Source organism: Montipora foliosa, chromosome 6 (genome assembly GCF_036669935.1).
Source record: "Montipora foliosa isolate CH-2021 chromosome 6, ASM3666993v2, whole genome shotgun sequence".
Taxonomy (NCBI): domain Eukaryota; kingdom Metazoa; phylum Cnidaria; class Anthozoa; order Scleractinia; family Acroporidae; genus Montipora; species Montipora foliosa.
In genome coordinates, this window is record NC_090874.1 from 14,893,696 (window position 1) to 14,913,695 (window position 20,000).

The window sequence follows — 20,000 nt, forward strand, 5'->3', positions numbered from 1 at the left end:
TGGCGAAAGACCCGGCTTAACCTGTCCTTACTCTACACTACGAAAACTGAGGCCCAGCGGCGTTACGTCAGTAAACATTAGGCTGATTTAGCACCGTGTTTACGGCAAACGTCAGAGTGAAATTTGCTGTTTGCCAAAGATATATGAAACTTGTTTCATTGTGGCTCATATCTTGATTGTGGGCTAAAAATACCGAGCAAGGAAATTTTTTATGCTTTTGCGACAAGCAGCAGCCACCGGAGAGCGCGCTTGCCGTTTCATGCGGTAAATTGCTCCCTCGTGAGGTCGTAGCGAGGTAAAGGACGGTGCCCACTAATTCAAAGATATTTTTGCGCGGTTTACTGAATATGCAGGAAATGCAGATCTTAACAATTGTTATTGAAATCCAAAAAGAAAATTGAGGGTAACCACGCATTTTTCGAAGATAATTAATCAACAATATTTGTAAAAAGCTTTAAAATACAAAGCAATGTATGGTGTTCTTTTCCAAATTGAAGCTTAATTATCTCTGAAAAATGCAAGGGTACCCCCAATTTTCTTTTTGGATACCAAAAGAGCACTTGGTAAGTACTGCTTTCTCCCAGGAGCCCATCTGGAGCGTGCAACTTCCATACTGCGTCTGTGAAACGGCGTTTTCACAAGTAGGTTTATTTTTAGACTAGCCCTTCCCGCGAATTAGGTCAAAAAACAAAGGCAGTTCCGGTTCGGTGACCCTATGACGTCAGCTTAATTTCTTGTAATTGGTCATCGGGCTCCTGTGGGAGTCTCATTTGCGGGAAATTCAATCTAAAAATAAATCGGTCTGTGAAAACGCCGTTACACGAACACAGTAGAGTTGTAGGCTCCGGGTCATGGGTTCCAGTATGAGCTCATTTCTTGCGTGTTAGCAGCAGGTATCAAGTAACTTTTTAAAAGAGAAAGACAAGTTAGAATAACATATTTTCCATGCTTTTCACAAGCAGCAGCCCACCCTATCGCGTTTGCCATTTCACGTAAACGCGATGTTTAAAACTCTCTACTAATAAGCACCACCCATAGAAAATCCGAGTATCTCGAGATGCGCAGAACGTGTGCGCAATAACAATAGTAGGAACCGTCCTTAAGCAAGAACGACGACGACGGCTACGAGAACGTTGTCTAAAAATTATATTTCTCGTTACTGTAATGATTTTGCGATTACTCCAAGTCGCTCGGCATGGAGAGAGTGTGTCCGCTTCCCAAGAATAAAATTGGTGAGAACGGTGTGCATATTTAGAAAGGAAATTGAAAATTCATCGTCAGATGCTCGCGTCCTCCACATATTTTGAGACGCGCATGGCAACCGGAAGTGACCTGTTTTCCCTTTTAACTTTTAAGATTATTCATTAATCGGAGTGGAGGATCTCGTTAAGCAACGAAGACGTCGCCGAGGGCGAATACGCCAAAAACACCAATAGGTTACAACAAAGACTAGCCAAACAAATCAAAACTACTTAAACAATTAAAACAAACTTACTACCTTGCTTAATGTCAGACTGCGCTCTAAAAACCCGCGAGGCCTCGAGACACTTGAACGCGAGTTTACAGTTCCGCATCCCGCGGCCGAATTTGCCGCTGGAATTAAACATACAAGCTAACGAGTGATATACTGCTCCCGCTTTACGGAAAAGCAGTCCTGCATTCTTCTCCTGCCAACGAATCGGACGTTTTAGAATCAGCGGGCTTTTCTTTCTCTTGAAGGCTTGCAGGCGGTTTTGATACGATGGAATCACTGCATGAGTGGGACTGGAGTCGGGTGTCGCGCTTGCGCACGGTGGAGACTGTGGTTGAGAGGAGGAGCACTCCGATATGGAGCTGTTGTTGGTGTTGATATGACGGTCTTGCTCGCCGACTTGGCTGTTTCTTGCTAAATGCGTCCTTACACATGCAAGGCCCTACAGAGAACAAGGCAATGAAAATTAGACGAAGAATTGATTAGGTGAAATTTTCGCGATGAAGACGCCTCGAGTATTTGTGCATAATGCATCAAGCTGGAATAGATAATAGTCTACTGATTCCAATCCAATATTCATGGTAAAAGCCCGTAAACAATCTTCTGACAGAGCCTCCTTTTGGAGGAAAGAAGATACGCTTTAAGGACAGTGCCTACTATTGTTATTGCGCGTACGTTCTGCGCATCTCGAGATACTCTGGTTTCCTATGGGTGGTGCTTACTAATACAGGGATATTTTTGCGCGGCTTGAAATTATGTGGAGAAAGTAGAACTTAGCAAGTGCCCTTGGAACAAAATTGGGGGTAATCATGCATTTTTCTGAGAAAATTAAGCTTCGATTTGGAAAAGAACGCCAAACATTGCTTTGTATTTTCAAGCTTTTTACAAATATTGTTGATTAATTATCTTCGAAAAATGCGTGGTTACCCCCAATCTTCTTTTTGGATTTCAGTAAAACTTGTTAAGATCTGCCTTTCCCGCATATTCAGTAAACCGCGCAAAAATACCTTTGAATTAGTAGGCACCGGCCTTAATTACATTTGATTTACAATGACCCCAATCAGTAGAGAACCTGTGGTGGGTATGCCTTGGCGGATTGTGCTAGCATAATTTTTGGCATAATTGGAGCAAAAAAGCATAATTTTTTAAACGAGCACTGCCACGGTATAATTAGCCAATATTAGCACTTTTTGGAGCATAAATTCATAAAATTCAATAAATCATTCTTGCAATGCGTGTTTTAGCTACGTTAATAGTAGTATTGACTTTGTTTTGACATACTTAGATACTAGGCCTCTTTTGGCGAATTCTGCGTGCGCGGTTAACCTTTTGAAGGAGTCTGGTACTCTGGTTTCCCATCCGGCTTCACGTGAGGATTGTGTAAGCTAGCACAACTGCCATACGACTCCAACATTTGGTATCGTTATTGCGCGCCTATATGTACAGAATCTACGCCATTTTGTGAGCATAATTTCAGAAATCAGGAGCATAATTTTGGCATTATTTGGCAAAATTTCGAGCACTGCTAGTAGCATAATATGCCACTTTTAGGAGCACAATCCGCCAAGGCCTAGTGGTGGGCTATACAAGCTCACGACTAAACAAACAGTAATCGTTGCTGACTATATTTTCTTTCCAAGCCTACTACTGTTATCACGCATACGTTCTGCGCATCTCGAGATACTCGGGTTTCCTGTGGTGGCGCTCGCTAATACAAGGATATTTTTGTGCGGTTTAACACTGTGTGAAGAAAGCATTTATAACTTAGCAAGTGCTCTTGGTATCCAGAAAAAAGGAAAGCGGATTATATGCTAAATCTTTCATATTCATTACAACTTGAAAACAACGAAAACAAAATACAAAGTTTGTATAATAATAGAGTGCAATTCCCGGAGGATTGGATCTGGACTCCAACATGGCCTCCGTTTCATTACCTTTCATGGTCTTTCATTGTTTGGAGACTCCAATATGGCGGCCGTGACGTCATGTGAAAACCAAGAATTGTTTTTGTCTTCTCTACCTCACTATCAAGATGAATATTGATATTTCGAAAATGGCCTATTGAGGTAACCATGTATTTTTCACTTACCTTAATGATATGCGACAGAGCCTCCTTGCACCGTTCTTCGACGTTGCTTGGTAACGGCTTCGAAACCTGATCAACAGAGGCAGGATAAAAATGTTATGGAATTGTTGGCTCTCCACATATGATGTTGGCAGCTCCCAACAATGTAAGAACGTGCAGTGTATTATGGGAAGGATATGACCCATAAGACTTAGTAAACTTACAAATCAGTCGGCTGCCATCTTGTTTTCAAAATGTTAATGCCTTATAAAATTATCACCATGGAGACCATATGTAACGCGCGCGCGTGGCCCCAGCAATGTTGGAGGAAATGTGCAAACGGATCCAGGGTTGTTGCGCTACGCTTCGGCGATCACGGAACAAAGGAAATGTCTTCGTGCAACAACTCTCAACAACACGCAAATGGAGGGTGTGCAACGGACGCAACATGTAACACCCAACGATGTTGGGAGTTGTTGGCCAACAATGTTGCAATGTTGGAAGTTGTTACCTAACAATGTTGCAATGTTGGGAGTTGTGGGCCAACAATGTTGCAATGTTGGGAGTTGTTACCCAACAATGTTGCAATGTTGGGAGTTGTGGGCCAACAATGTTGCAATGTTGGGAGTTGTTGGCCAACAATGTTGCAATGCTGGGAGTTGTTATCCAACAATGTTGCAATGTTTGGAGTTGTTGGCGAACAATGTTGCAATGTTGGAACAATGTTAGCCAACAATGTTAAGGCCATTTGCATGGGGCTTAACAGAAGCCTACAACCCCATAACTAGGTCTTCTATACGTAACGGCACTTTTTACAGATCGAGCTATTTTTAGACAGCTTCTCGCGCGACTGACCCATTTGCTGACGTTACGCTGTCGGATGTCGAGGAGGCAGCACCAGGAAGTTCACTTATTGAGCTGAGCGACCATGACATTGAAGTTGATTGAGAATAGCCAAGAGATCATACCTCATGATCGCTTGGAATATATTAACACTCAGTCCTGGACAAAATGCATTATGTCGAGGCTCTGGGGAATAAACTCATACAAAGCCTTATATGTATTCCCCAGAGCCTCGAGATGATGCCTTTTGTTTAGGACTGAATTTTAATATATCGAAAGTGGTAGCTAAAGAGATTTCTGTGAAAACCGAACAATGAGTTGTTAGTCCTGGGCGCTTAATCGAATAAATACGGTAAGACATCCGAGTCAAGAGGCCCAAAAATTAAATTGCGAGACAAAGTGCAAGAAAAAATGCCCAGTGTAACAGCGCCTTAAGTTGCTGATTAACTTCGATGATCTTCAACCTTTAATCGTCGAACGTTCTAGTTTTGTTGAAGCAGTCCTTGCTTGAGGTCGTCCCTACCGAAAGAGGCTGAGCGTTTGATACAAATGTACGGAAATATTGTTCAAATAAAAAAAAGTTAGGAAAAGAAACACGGCGTTGAAGGCTAAAACTAAAAATGATTTGGGGCAAGAAATACTACAAATAATCATGGACTCACCTTGATCCAATCACCTTGCTGCTTTACTGGAGATGATAACTTTGTAACATCTAGTGACTGCAAACAAAAGACACCACTGATAAGAACTTACATATTCAACGAAAACATACATAACCTTGCTCATTGAATCAAATGTTGATGTGTTAAAACCGTTTGCCCCTCCCTCGGCAGTCAACATCGTTCAACAACGTTCAGCAACATTCAATAAAATCGAACGGATGTCGAGGCAAATGTGGAAGCCGTTTCTCCAGGCCTTTAGGATGAGCATTTTCGATATGAAATAGTGTTAAACAGTCGAGTCAGAGCTGGCGTTCCTCACAAACGCTCGAGATAAGACTCTTAGCATTGTGTTTCTGCAGAGGACGCCAAATTAAGAAATGGGCTAAGACGCATGTCGTACGTGCATTTGCGTGTACCAGAACACATGTCGTAAAAGAACCTGTACGTAAGTACACATGCCGCATTTCACGTGGATGTTCTAGATCACATACCCCGAAAGTGCACGTGTATAGAGTTGTTTTTGTCTTGGCCTCAACCCCCGAATAGAACAAGCAGTCCTAACCCTCAGCATTACAATCTCGGTTTTCACCCATCAGTACCTAACAGCCCCTACACAATCCCCGCGCTTATTCCAGTCTCCTCAAAATTTCTACAATGTAAAAATGTAAGCATGGGTTTGCGCCGAGCGCATGTGTTTGCTCTGCAAGATTGCTGGTTCAATAGGTGGTTTGCAACCAATCTCCAGAGAGACACAGATAACTATGCTGCAATGTACAGTTGCTGGTGGACGAACAGATAATAAGAGATCTATTCTTTTTTTCCTACCAACATGGCGGCGATGACGTAACATGACCACCTATAGGCCTAGTTCGTTATATCAATATTCAGGCATGGCTACGACGCTTTATGGTCAGATTTCACGGCTTAGGCTCGCTTCAAACGTCGAATGTTTCATGTGCCGAATCTAATGCAAATGAGCGAAAACAATAGATTTTTCTCATTTGCATTAGATTCGACTCATAAAATTTCGACGTTTGGACCGGGCCTTAGTTCTGTTTTCTTTGTCCCATGGGCTATTGACGCGTAGGCCTTGCGGGCGAAGGGTCTAATTGTTAATTAACCATAAAGCCTCGTAGCCATGTGTGAATATTGATAAATCGAACGTGGCCTATTGATTGTACGCCTGCTGTCACATTACTGGTTTAATTTTCGCGGGTTAACCAAAAACCGCTCTGTCAACACGTAAATCGTGTACCTTTAGAGCCACCGCTGTATCCTGTCCTTCACATTTATCATGTACAGAATCCGTAGAATTTGCTTCATCGTCGTAGGTTTCCTCTTCTTCACTTCTCCGTTGATCATCATCGTCAAGGTTAATGCCAGGCAATGCATGTACGTCATCCGGTGAATACAACTCGGACAGCAAGTAACTTGCCGAGGAGAAGATCTAAAATTAAATTGGAGAAAGAAGATTGACTGATCCTGATCCTGATATTCCAGTAATCGAAAAAAAGGATTGCCTGTTTCTGTTTCTTATACACCATAAGCGTTTTCCGACGAAAAACCTCAAACAACGACCATAACCAGGTTTGCTGAGCCCGCGAGACTGAGCATCCCCAGCAAACCATTGTTTTAACGAAAACCGCTGGTAGGCAACCTTGGTTCTGGTCATTGCTGTCTAAGGTGTTCCTTTTCCGACATTCTTTGATCGCACCTGACGTCACGGCGGCCATGTTGGTTGAAAGAACAATAGCGAAAACGTCTTTAGGGAATTTGACTCTATTATCATGCAAAACTTGAGCTACATTTTTCTATTGTTTTGCCACCAACATGGCCGTCTTATCACGTGAGTGCAATCAAAGACTTGACGCCAAGCTGGCCACGTATTGCTAGGGAGAATAGAGGTTTTGCACGGCAGCCATGTTACATGGCAGGAACAATAGATTCTTTTTCCTATGGGAAGAAATGTTCTTTCTACTGCAAAACATTTTCATTGTTCCTGCCATGCGACATGGCTGCCGTGCAAAACCTCTATTGGCATTATTAAATTGCTCTTGCGTATTGCTAGAGGGAGTAGGCACGAAACCGAACCGAATGTCTCACAGGGTCAACACAGAAGCCCGGCTTGTGAGAAAGGCGGAACCCACGGTGTCATGTCAAGAAGACTTAAGAATCTACCCATTAGCAGACGAAATTACAAAGATAGCACTTCCTCTGCAGTTTTCTAGACCATGTCAGTTGGTCCGGCAGGGGCCCGAAACCCGCGACCCTCTGCATGGTAGTCTGGCGCTCAGCCAAATCAGCCACCGGTACCGGGTGCGCGTTTCCGGGTCGCCCAATAAACCGCTAAAGATAAGTCAAGCGGGAAGTTCCAAAATTGTAGAAAATTAAAAGAAATCAAGTTCACCTCTGGAAATTTGTCATTATCAAGGAGAGTAAGGCAGTTATTGAGTAACTGACGAACGGTCACTTGCTCCCTGAAAAAAAAAGACGCAAGGACAGTAGCATCAATTTGGAGATGTCTTCTCTACTCAGGGGAAAGAGGGTCTGGGGGGAGGGGGAGGGGTGAAGTGTATGTAATGCGCCTGTGTCTATCGACACTATAGCCCAAGAAAGGTCTGTTGCTCTACCAACTCTGTTGACAAGTCGAAACACAAGTACTTCTATGATCTCTTGAATCTCAAACGAAGAAAGGTCTCACTAAATACAACTTAATGAGAATCACATACCCAGTACTGAGTGGTACTTGGTTCATCATATTCTTGGCAAGCCTAGGGAACGAACAAATGATCAAGAAAATTTAATTTAGTAACCCTGCGACGAATTCTGTGTTTGTTGATTGGCCCAGAAAAGCTTGCGCTTCACTGGCGCCAATCGGCTAATTAGCCAATCGGAACCCAGATGATCGCGTTTTTCCCGCGCATGAGTTCCTTTCAAGTCTCAATCGTTCATTTGAAAATATGCAATTGTGTCGATGGGGAATTCCGTTCGTACCCATCCGGGACATCTGGTGACACACACATACTGGAAATATAAACTCCATCTCTTTTATGTCATACAATATGGGAGAAGTATCCTAAAAATAAATTGGGTACAAGCAGTTTCAGGGCAAAAATAGAGAATGACAGGTTTACATTTGTGTGCTTAAGTATGTAGTTATGCAGAGTACCGCAAAAATACGTGCCACACGATTATTTTTCCTCTTTTAACCAATGTTGTTATATAGCTGAGTTTCCCCCCCAGCAGCGCGTGCTCTCATTGGTTACTTCGAGGTCACATGACATCTAACAATAAAACTGTCTCCCGTCAAAAGTCTCTGAGCGGGCAACAGTGCAAAATCTATGACGTCAGAGGGTAACTACACTTCTACCCGCGAATGTTGACCGACGATCGCCGTTGCATGCTTTTCTTTTTGTGCTATATAAACACTTAATGACTGGTCCCGTCGGAAAACAGTTGATTTTGTTTCCCTCGGCTGCACCTCCGGGAAACATTGAGATTCTCGGGAAACAAAATGAAATGTTTCCCCCGGGACCAGTCATTAAGTGTTTAATATTATTGTTCTGTATCGTCGTTGTTGCTGTGCTGTAGCCGTCGACGTTTCTTTAACTCCCTCATTTCATTTTACGATACGTTGACGTACCTGTAACACAACATGGCCACTGGTGTAGTAAATAAATTTGCTGCTTTGTCGTCCGTCCTCTTTGTATCGAAATGTTTTGAAACATGAACAAAAAAAGGATAACTAAATTACTCGTTACTTTGCAAAAGCTCAAGGTGTCCTAGGGCGACACTAGTGATACATCGCGGCAACCATTGTGGATCCACTTTATATTGGTGGAACTATTATTCTCACGCGCGCTGTAATTGGCTAATTCAGCGGATCGAGCCTCAAATGAAAGTTGTTGCTTTATTTAAAGTGTTACTATGATCAAAATATCAATTCTTCTTTTTCAATCTCTCTAGTTTGAGTGTACAAAACAGGAAAAGCTTCAAGCTCCAAATATCACCGAAAAAAGGTTGTTCACTTAACTGAACGCAAATATGGCAAAAAAATTGAGAGATTCAGCACCGAGTTTACGTGGAACGGCCACCTGTTCGCCGTCAAAAATAGCCTTAAAATTATTTTCTTCTAACTTGTGGCTGTCTTGTCGTTCTCCTTTCTCTTCCAAATATGTAGAAAACAGGAAAAGTGTGCTCAAATGACGATGATGAAGATGATGAAATTTAGCATTGCGTTCACGGGAAATGCCAAACGTCAGGCCAAAAAAATCGATATGTGAATTTTTATGTGATAGGAATGTTTTGAATTTTATTGATATGAATTGTTCATATTTTTCAAGAATTTTAGATTCTTGAGTCTTAATTATGATGATTTTATGTTATTTTAACTAGCTTTGTTTTAGTGTCCCCAATAAGTACTGAACCAAATGATATATGAAATGAATCATATACTGAACTGAATCAAGTAAAGCTATGATCCTCGCAGTTATGGAGGCAATTTTTGTACTGTAATGTACTAGAATTTTTTGACACTTAAAGGTTTCTCTAAAGACTTTTATCAGTGAAGTGAAGATATGATAGCTTTTACCGTTACTTGACAAAAAACATCACTGAATATTTCACTTCTATTTGGTTCATCTATCTTTGATTGGCATATTACGTCATCGCTACCACGTTGACCAGTGCAAAAGACAATACCATCACCATGGCACAATGACTTAACAAGAATGCTGTTATCTGCATCCCCAGAAATTTATGGCGAACTGAATGCAAGCTACGTATTTATTGTAATATGAATGCAAGCTATGGATAGCTGAAAGGCCTGGCTAAACGCATCCAAAAATGTTGGATTCAATATGAATACTGCAAAACATGATTGCATGGGCTGCCTGTGGGCAAATCATCACTTGAGACAGTTTCTGACCGAAGCAAAGAGATCAGTGTGAAATTGCAGCAACTCAAGACTTAGATATAGGTCTTCTTGTCTCGTCTTTTCGCCTGGTATACAAAGTGTTTCAGTCTTGTGAGTTAAATCTCAATCTCACCTGCTGGCATATTGACGTCAGATCATAGAGCTTTATTACGTCGCTACCCGTGGCTGAAACGCAAGGGCACAAGAAAAAAATTATGTCCAAAGCTTGCTCCTCCAAAAGCATACATAGAAAATACTTCACTGTCTTTGCAACAACTTACTGTTCTGGCTTCAAAAAGTTAAAGGAAACATTTTCACATTGCAAAGGGTTTATAGGAAGATATATCGTTAGGCTCGTAAGGGTGAATAGAAAGAATAAAAAAATGTATAAACGGGGACTGCGCATTTGAAACGATTCTCTGAGGGCAAGAACGATCATCGACGAAAAATAATGGTCGCCGAAGATGGGGGAAAGGGCGGATGTGACTGAAGAGTAAAATGTTTGTACCTGGGCCCGTACAACGAACCTTGAATAAATGGGATAAAACACGAGGAAATTTGATTAAACGGCAAAGGAGGAGTGGATCAAAACACCAAGGTGCGAAAAGCGTGCAGGTTATTGCACACAGGGATGATTTGTGAGTAGAAATAGCCAGTGCAAATACCAACCACAGTCATCATCAAATCTTCACTTGTCATTGACATCTTCATCAACACAAATCGCCGTCATCATACCCATCAAAATCATCATCATCAATTTGTTACTTTGCATACCTTTAAAGAGCCAATAGGTATGACCTTCCTTGGTACAGTTAGACTTCATGAAGGACAAGATGTTTTGTGCTATGTCCTTGATGACCTGGTGATATAACAGAGTGCAACATGGAACAACACTTTATACAGAGCTAAAATGGGAGCTCTAACGACCCTTTTCTTACACGGATAAAAGACTTGGCCCAGAAAAAATACCCAAGAAGGATAGCTTGCCAAGCTTACTCTCTGTCCTGCTCTTTGGTAACACTAACTACCATCCCACAGGATTATGAACATTAAAGTCATATGAGATAGAACACAGTAATTAATAATATTTATTAATTATAATATTAACCAATATTATTGTCCCTTTCTCAGACAAAAAGAGTCTAAAACATTAATTTTGTAGATGTCCTTACAAAGGTAGCACTTCCTCCATAGTTACTTAAGACCCTGAGGGTAGAAGTCCGAGCTGGAGTTAATTATTTTTGCCATCATTAAATCACATAGCTCCGTGATGTACCTTGGGAGAAAAACTGCTTCCTTCTAAGTTTGGTAGTTCCTCTGTTTTATAAAGGTCATAATACTGCAAAAAGAATAATGTAATATCATCACCTTACAACAAACTGTCAGACTCAAACAAAGTCAATTTCAAAGAACAAGTTTTTTCAAAGAAGTTTTCGCACAAAAGAAACAAAAAAGTGCAAGCCACTTAGCAAAATTATTTAACAATAATTATATAATTATTCCATGAGCGTGCGTTGGATATATAAACAATAGCCTCCACTTGGCGTGAAAATATGCTCAGATATTTCTCAGCGGACGTTATCTGTTCCAAGAGGCGAACAATCTTCCGAGAAAACGGAGAACTTCGAGGAACAGATAACATCTATTAAAGGTCAAATATCTGAGAATATTTTAAAGTCAAATGAGGCTATTGTGCTTATTATCCTTCAAATATTTTTGCAAGACTGGCGCTTACAAATTAGACGAAACATTTACGAACCAAACCGTTTACAGCGTACGAAGTTGATGGTGTTTTCTGGTACCGCTTTATGTGCCGATCAAATCGAAACTTCAACATCTACCCCCCCCCCCCCCCCTCCTCCCCACTCCCGGCAAACCCCGGGCACTTGACTATTTCTGTGCCCGGGAAGTGGGAAATTTGACGGGTAAGGCCTTCCCAGGGGTGGGGAATTTGACTTTTGCCTGGGTGGGGTGGGGAATACTGAACCGGAAGCGCCAGGTTTCAACCTTTTTTTTTCTGGGTGCTGAAGCCGCTATCAGCTGTAAACACGTGTATGGACGCAATTGAAGAGTTCAAAGGAATAGATATAACATTTCTGAGTGAATAATTTGCTTGCAAAAAAAAGGTCTTCCAAAGTTGTGCAGTATTTTAAAGGTATGTATGAAAAGCAGAGAGCGCATAAATATTAATGATTTTAGATTGTGATGATGTGGATTTTTTATTCAGTAGGGCCGTTTATACGAGAGAAAATAAGTCGTGGGCTTACTCTGGCTGCGGTGTAAATAATACGCGAAAGGAACTATTTATACGGGTATAAACTCCCAGGCCAGGATAAGCCGCGGCTTGAGAAAGCCGTGAACGTAGATTTTGTACCATTTATACAGGGTGTTCGCGTCTTGAGTCAGCCGCGGCTTGTGTTCTCTCGTATAAACAGCCCTATTGAGTCAAGCTACGGCTTTGTCCCGCGTCTGTGTCTGCAGAGGTATATAAAACAGCAGTGAACAGTGAAAGAAAAAAAAACACTATCGAATGAAAAACCGCTTTGACTTAAACTGCAGAATACCCTGCCACTCGAACAACAGTCTACGTAGCCGGCTAACTAATAGGCTCAATTTCCAGCCGTTTTGTAAGTGCCGTTAAACATCCTCCTCCCAACGAACGGATGGATCACTGGTCCGCGTCGTTTGTCCGTGACGTAGCACCCGTCGCAATACTTTATTTTGTATTCAGCGAATAGGCCTTATTCACGATAGCCGCCATGTTGGTTTTCAATTTGTCATGCAAATTAGCCATGTGTTATGCTGGGGGGGGCAAACATTTAATAGAAAAAAGGCAAATTTCGGAAAATCGGCTCGTCGAAATATTGAAATAATATTGCTAAAAGTACATTTTAGAATTTAGAATTAAGTACCTTTTATAATAATTTTTATATCTTTGATTGCCTTTGACATTTTGACTTTCTACTCCGTTATCTCCTACTTTTTCACTAAAAAAAACATTGAAATAACTTGTGTAATCATTCTATTTTACTACTTATGTGAGAAACATTCAAAGAACGCGAAAAAAATCATCTGTGTGTGGCTAATATGTTGGTTATAACCTATCGAACTTGTGTTGTTTGCCTCGTCTGAGAGATCGTTCGACAAAATGAATATTTGGCGGAGAAGCGAAGCTTCGAGGGCAAATATGAAATTTTGAGGAAAATCTCTCAGACGAGGACATTATCAGCCAACACACCAGCAAGCCAGAAAGGGGTTTATTTATTTTATAACCCTTCCATTAATTTTCATATCGCGAAAAAAAGCGCTCGTTAAAAGCCAGTGTTGATCTGATGGCAATGCTTCGTCTTAAATTTTTTTCCATGCATTGTTCAAAATTTGACTAGAAAGAAAGCGTGTCAGACTCAGGAAAAAATCAAATCATTCTAATTGTCATTGCGCGTTGAAAATTCGAAAACAAGCCCCCTTTTTGCTTACTGAAAAAGAAATTTCAACCACGAAAGAAAAAATGTGTAAAGTCTAGATGACAGTATTTTCAAGTGCGGCTGGAATTTTGCTCTCCTTGGAACGGTTGGTTTATTTTATCGTTAGTAAACACAGTGCATTAATTCTCTACTCTATAAAATGACTCAGTGTTCAAGTAGGATTAAATCGGCCCATAAGTCTGCTCATAACTTTCTTCACCTTCAAAGACGTTGAAAGCACGTTTTGTTAACTTTCTTGTACTTTCCAGAACAGCATTTGCGACCAGCTTTTTAATGTCGCTATCACTAGACTCCAGAAAACGAGTTTGGTTTTTTTCCATGTAAAATAAAAACTCTTCTGCTGCCCTTTTTCCTCTGGCTTTGTTCCTTTTCAACGGAAATTTCACTAACGAGAATATTTGGTCACGTGACGCGTTTAGACCATTTGCGTGCGAGCAAAAATATTTGATGGATTATAAGAGATGATAGATAGCTAAATAGTATAGTATAGTATCTCTAAACGGTGCCACAGGTGTAACAAACATATTTTTCAAAAGCAGCGATTGGGTTACAGTACAGGGGGAAAGGAGCGATCCCTCTTATAATCAAGGTACTTGTTTAATGCATTACCTGCACAATGCCATCCAAGTGATAGCACATTGCCACTTCAGGTACATTACACATTAAGTTATCAAGCCAGTAATCCAATCCTGTCAGAACGTTGATAGGATTTCCACACTCCCTGAAAAAAAGCAGAAAGAATGACTGTCATGAACTTACTTAAACGAATTCTTCCAAAAGGTCAATCAAAGTTTTGTGCACTTCCAAAGGCACACGCTGAAAATTATGGGATACCCAGCTCCAACGGCATGTGATTGCATGTCAACACGGCGTACATCGGAGGGAGTTTCCTAATAGGCAACCGAATTTACGGGTTCAGTTTCCCAGCTTTTGAAAGAGGGACAACCTGGAATTTTTTTTAATTTCAAGCAATGGGGGTCTACATTAGTTTGAAAAGTTAAACTTTAAACTTTAATCTTCATTAACAAAATAATCACTTTGAAAGGTCGAAGGGGGCCCGACCTAAAAAAAATGATTTTACAAGAAGATTCTATAGATACACTATTAAAAACGATGAGAATTATATTACTGGTCAGTCCATTTAGGAGATAATATCGCTAAGGATGTCTCATCACATATCAGTACTGAATTAAATGTCAGTATCATCCCACTGACGCACAGAAGATGGAATGAATGTTCTTGGATTCCTGAGACGGTAGTGATGTGTTTTCTTTTCAGGTAGTAAACAACTCCGTTGATAAAACCAAAATTTCCAAGATCTTACGGAGCAAGGGAGTAAGAGAAATCGGATGGAGATCTTTACCAGCTTCCTTTGGATTATTGACTTTAGGCAAGGGGAGAACATTTGCACATTTCCAGAGCGGTGGGACCTGGTCTTGGGTGATAGATGATGTATTAAAAATTGAGCAAATTGGAGCGGCAATTACGGGGGAGTTAGCTTTCAATACCCAGTTTAGTATATAGTCAGGACCGATAGATGTTCGGGATGTTCTCTGCAACTTTGCTAAATGAGTCTGCAATGTGATCAGTAAGTTTTTGGTCTCTTATAACAGCGCCATTGAGTGGAAGGCTGAGCAATATAGGTGGATTCGAGAGACCAGCCAATGACTTGATACTTTGACAGTCTTCTTTGAAGTACAAGAATAGTTGTCACTTAATTATTACGCCACAAAAGCCTCATAAAAAACATGTGTTTAAAGCTGCCAGTCAAGACCAAAGACAGCAATATTATTTACTATTGTTAGTCAATAACAAAACAACATAGCTGTTATTGAAAAACTGTGCTTATTCCAGAAAACATTATCAGTCAATCAAATGCAACCTAATTTTAATAAGGACAGCTGAGGTAGGAGAACACTTCTTTAAAAGTTACACGTAGGTCACCTTAGCCTGAGACTAACAGCAGGGTATTTGCCACCGCCAAAGATTGGAAGGTTTGATCCAACAAGCATTTGAATATCTTCAAACTCCCACAGAATGTTATGCTGAAACGAAGAGGCCTGTTCAAGCTATTAAAGGGAAAGAAAAAAACAAGTTTTCAGCTTTATTTTGGCGGTCCATGAATAATTATTGACACACTTAAAACACAAGTCTCTCTATGTACTGGAAGCAACTTTTCAAAAATTTCAGAAACAAAACTCTAAGATTCCACATTAATTGTTTTGAACAGCAAAAAACAAAAGGGAAAGTCAGTACATACACGAACTGTATATAACAAGAGAGAGTATGAAAGTTTGGTGATTTGATGAAACTGGAGAATTTTAGGTTGCTGTTAACAGTCTCAGATATCAATTAAAAGGGCACAACAAAATACAATAATTATTGTATTTTGTTGCAAAGCACCCTTTTCTTTTATATTCACAGCAGATATCTTTATTTCTTCCTTTTCCTTCATGTTGCTTCATTACTCAGGGGACACAAGTTCTTTGCCAAGGATCATGGCATACATGATTGTATAAACCCATGCTGGTACTTTAAGTTTACATGGTGAAAACAATTTGTCAGATTGCCTAGTAAGTCCTGCACCTCCAGCATCTTATTTGAAATAATCCTAACAAGGCAGAGTACAATAGCTATGTGTTTGTGGCAACAATAATTTTATTATGAATTTGCCTACTTGTTTTGGTGCGAAAATGTGGAGCACTGTGCCGAAAAACTTTTCCTAGAACACTGAGGTATAAAACTAAAATGTGCACATCCCGTTGTTGCATGTGTGAGAAATGCCAGGAACATATTATGGAGTTAACTTACATAACCCAGAAGCTTATTCATGTAAGCGTAAGACAAGTAGTCCGCTGAATGCTGCTACTGATCCTTGATTATTACTTAGCTCCTTATCATTTCATAGTACAGTGCAGACCAGAAATAAGCGTAACAAAAAACATGTGTGAGACGAGCATAAGAAAATTGTATATATACAATTAACTATACTCAGAGAATGAACCCTTCAATGCCAAGATCAAAACGTTTATTCTCATCACTAGTAAGATTGATTTCTTTGTTGGCTAGTAACGAAAATTTAGTTTTAAATTGAGATAATATCCCCTAGCTGATAATAATGTCAGAGATTTTGCTGCAATGGAAGGCTTAAACTTACAAGTATTTGAAGAGAGAAGCACACACGGTGCATTTTTACCTTTGACACACTCATCCGAAAAAATGGTTTCTGCCTTGAGGGGGACTCGAACCCATGTCTCCCTGATTACTAGTCGGGCATGCTAAGCCACTACACCTTCAAGGCTACCAAGCTGGCAACGCAGCAGATTAATGGGGTGACTTAGCAGTGTGGGGATCCCTAAGGCCCAACTTTTCTTCACTAGAGTGTGACTGTATCCTTGCCTCAATAACCCCAAACCAATTTTTAGGATGAGTGTGTCGAAGGTAAAAATGCACTGTGTGTGCTTCTCTCTTCAGTTACTTGTAAGTTTAAGCCTTCCATTGCTGCAAAATCTCTGACTTTGTTCTAAGCCCCGTTTGGGGTTACTGAGGCAAGGATACACACTCAAGTGAAGAAAAGGTTGGCCTTAAGGATCCCCTCGTCGCTAAGTCACCCCATTAATCTGCTGCATTGCCAGCGTGGTTGCCTTGATGGTGTAGTGGCTTAGCATGCCCGACTAGTAATCAGGGAGACGTGGGTTCGAGTCCCCCTCAAGGCAGAGACCAATTTTTTGGATGAGTGTGTCAAAGGTAAAAATGCACTGTGTGTGCTTCTCTCTTCAGTTACTTGCTGATAATAATGTTTTAAAATTATTTCTCTAATAATTATGTAATATACTGACATAGTGAGGAGACTTAACATACTAATCATTAAATATTTTGTTATTTTTCAGGAGCAAGGTTGGTGCACTGGTGAAAACACTCGCCTTCCATCAATGGCTCCCTATTTCACTTCCTGGACTTCCTGTCATATGTGGGTTGAGTTTGTTGGTTCCTAACAGTTAACTCTGATGCACTGTTCTACTACGGATACTTCTTGTTTTTCCCCAGACATCAAAAACCAAAATTTTAGTTTGATTTGATACTACCGGTAGTTACAGTCTTCCCAATTAATAGAGCACTGGTGATCTAGAGAACATCCATGCTACAGTGAGACTTAACAGATTTTACTCTGTCCAATGCAAGGCGATTTCATTCATCAACTCGTGCCGTCCCACCCAAGGAGGTCAACAGTTTTAAAAACAAAGTGAATATTGTCACCTGGGGTAGAACAAAATGGTCTTCCTGTGAATCAAGTTCGTGGATAATTGGTGAAAACATATCTGTGTTTCCAGCTGTGACTCCTGATGGGCCGAGCATGGAATCTGCACCAATTGGGATGTCTTCATTGTATGACTGACTATCGCTTGAATGTTCAAAAGGCGGAGAATCATAGCTGGTGTCTGTTGGAGCATCGTTGTTCATGTTCTGAATGCTTAATAGAGAGACGTACAGTGGAACATAAATAAGTTAGTATTTTGAACAAAATTTTAGGACATTTCACATGTCCATGCTGGGGGCAGGAGGAGGCAGTGCAGTGGTTAAAGGGTGCTTGCGTTGAGATCCAGCGATTCCGGGTTCAAGGCCCGCTCTGACCCCACATTGAATTTGATCCTGGTAGTCCCTGGTTCAACTTCACAACTGCACTTGCAAATAGCGAATTGGTTGCTTCTGCCAGTTGGGATTCTTAACAGTTGTTGTTGTTGTTGTTGTTCTGTTCTGTTACAATGTATTTGCTCGGAGATATTAGCCACTAGGCTACTCTGAATCTGAGCAAAAATAAAATTTGTATAGTTTTCCATCATGACGCTATTTTTAAGAAATCTCATTTGGTCAAGAGATTGCACAAAATATGAGACAGTAATACACTGTAGTGCCCTAGTTTGACTGGTTGAGAACAAAAAAAAATACAGTCAGAACAGGTCTGGATTTTTTCAATAAAAGAAAATTGCTTTCAACATAATGTAAAGCCCAGGAATTTAGTTTGTCAATTCACTTGTCAATCGTCATAATGTTTTTTATCGAATCAAATAGAGGACATTTGAATGGTTTTGTCTGTGTTGTTTTCGTCATTCGTACGTGCCTTACTATGCAATAGATACCATTCTCGGTCACTGAAGGAAGAAGCCAAAATACTAGAAAATGGCATAATAGTGGCGGAATAATAAACACATCCAACACATGCACACATTTTGCTTGTGGCGTGTATTTTTCCTCGCCCCTTCAGAGTAATACACAACTCGCAAAATCTCTGCATGTTACTATTATGTTAATTTTATTAGAGACAGCACTAATGATACTACAAACATGATTACATTAAACATACCTGTAATGTAAGAACTTTGACAGCATGTGCCTTAATTTTGCCTGATCCTTGTTCTTTTTTTTCTTGTTGAAGAGTATTCTAGCATCCTGTTGAAACAAAAACAGTCGTCATGTATAAACAGAACTATCTTTAATTTTAACTATTAAAAACATTAGTTTGTAAAAAAATCTAAAATTTGTAATTTGGCCTCAGAGCTGAGAGGTACAGCTATTATTAGCACTATAAAAGATGGGTGTTTTAATTAAAGTGAAAATACGTTATACCTTTGGAATTCCTGTCTGCTCACAATAGAAATCATAAAGCCATTGGGGGTGAATACCGTCATCTCTTTGCTACAAAAAAAAATGGAAATTTTCAGGAAAATCTTCTTTAAACACTACAGGGAGTGGTTTTATTTTTTTTCAGTACAATAAAGATATATCTACAGTGAACATCTACTTGTTACTAAATTAAATAAAAATTATGACAACTTTAGAGTTATTGGCTACCGGAAAAAAGATCTTTTGTTACTGTGGTTGGTACATTTGAATGATACCAAGAATATGTGTTACAAACAAGAGAATTGAAGAAATCTTTTTTTTTTTTCAATGGTACACAAATGCTTGGGGATGCCTTTTCCAGTACACCAAAGATACATGTACACTGTATGGTTGGTTTTATTTTTATGGAAAGACGTATTTTGGTTGTGATAATGAAAGTCACACTGCATGATGCAGCTTGGCAATAAACTGGCTCCCATGCAGTCATGTGACTGTACAGGGATGATACTGGCCAGGGGTTCCTCAGTAATGCATGAGATCAGAGAGACAAGATCAATAATTAGATGAAGCACAAAAAGTGCAATGCAACAAGTAGAATACATGTATGCTGGCCAACCAACCTGTGAAGCATAGGAGATCACAGCTGGAACATCAAGGTAATCCAAAAGCAATGTCTGTCCCACTCTATGGACTGCCAAACTCACTTCAGTTTTATCACTGTCAATCAAGCAGATTCAGTTTGAGTTTGCTCACAGATTTTTGTGTCAAGAACTTAGCGAAACTATATATAACTTACAAAGTGATCAGGAATCTGAATAATATTATTACCAATAGTATATTTAATAGCTACCTGTATGGTATTTTTAGCAGTTTCTTGATGTTCTAGAAAATAAAAGCGAAGAGACATTAGAGGCCTTCAGCATGAGGCTTGTCGTGG

General features: G+C 40.2%; 1 protein-coding gene across 2 annotated transcripts in view; it reads right to left on the bottom strand.

The window, feature by feature from the left end:
* Positions 1 to 20,000, bottom strand: part of LOC138006797 (erythroid differentiation-related factor 1-like) — a 35,055-nt gene that overhangs the window by 8,080 nt on the left and 6,975 nt on the right. For both annotated transcript variants that reach the window (XR_011123937.1, XM_068853363.1), the window contains exons 5-21: positions 19,914 to 19,945; positions 19,684 to 19,780; positions 19,067 to 19,135; positions 18,804 to 18,889; positions 17,699 to 17,912; positions 15,386 to 15,510; positions 14,051 to 14,162; positions 11,233 to 11,295; positions 10,731 to 10,815; positions 10,090 to 10,142; positions 8,685 to 8,743; positions 7,771 to 7,812; positions 7,449 to 7,518; positions 6,297 to 6,488; positions 5,042 to 5,098; positions 3,561 to 3,626; positions 1,499 to 1,913 (exon numbers count right to left, since the gene is read on the bottom strand). Coding sequence is in view for 1 of the 2 variants with exons in the window: in XM_068853363.1 (XP_068709464.1) it covers positions 1,499 to 1,913; positions 3,561 to 3,626; positions 5,042 to 5,098; positions 6,297 to 6,488; positions 7,449 to 7,518; positions 7,771 to 7,812; positions 8,685 to 8,743; positions 10,090 to 10,142; positions 10,731 to 10,815; positions 11,233 to 11,295; positions 14,051 to 14,162; positions 15,386 to 15,510; positions 17,699 to 17,912; positions 18,804 to 18,889; positions 19,067 to 19,135; positions 19,684 to 19,780; positions 19,914 to 19,945 (1,837 nt within the window). In the remaining variant the exon portion in view is untranslated. The remainder of the gene's footprint in view (positions 1 to 1,498; positions 1,914 to 3,560; positions 3,627 to 5,041; positions 5,099 to 6,296; positions 6,489 to 7,448; positions 7,519 to 7,770; positions 7,813 to 8,684; positions 8,744 to 10,089; positions 10,143 to 10,730; positions 10,816 to 11,232; positions 11,296 to 14,050; positions 14,163 to 15,385; positions 15,511 to 17,698; positions 17,913 to 18,803; positions 18,890 to 19,066; positions 19,136 to 19,683; positions 19,781 to 19,913; positions 19,946 to 20,000) is intronic.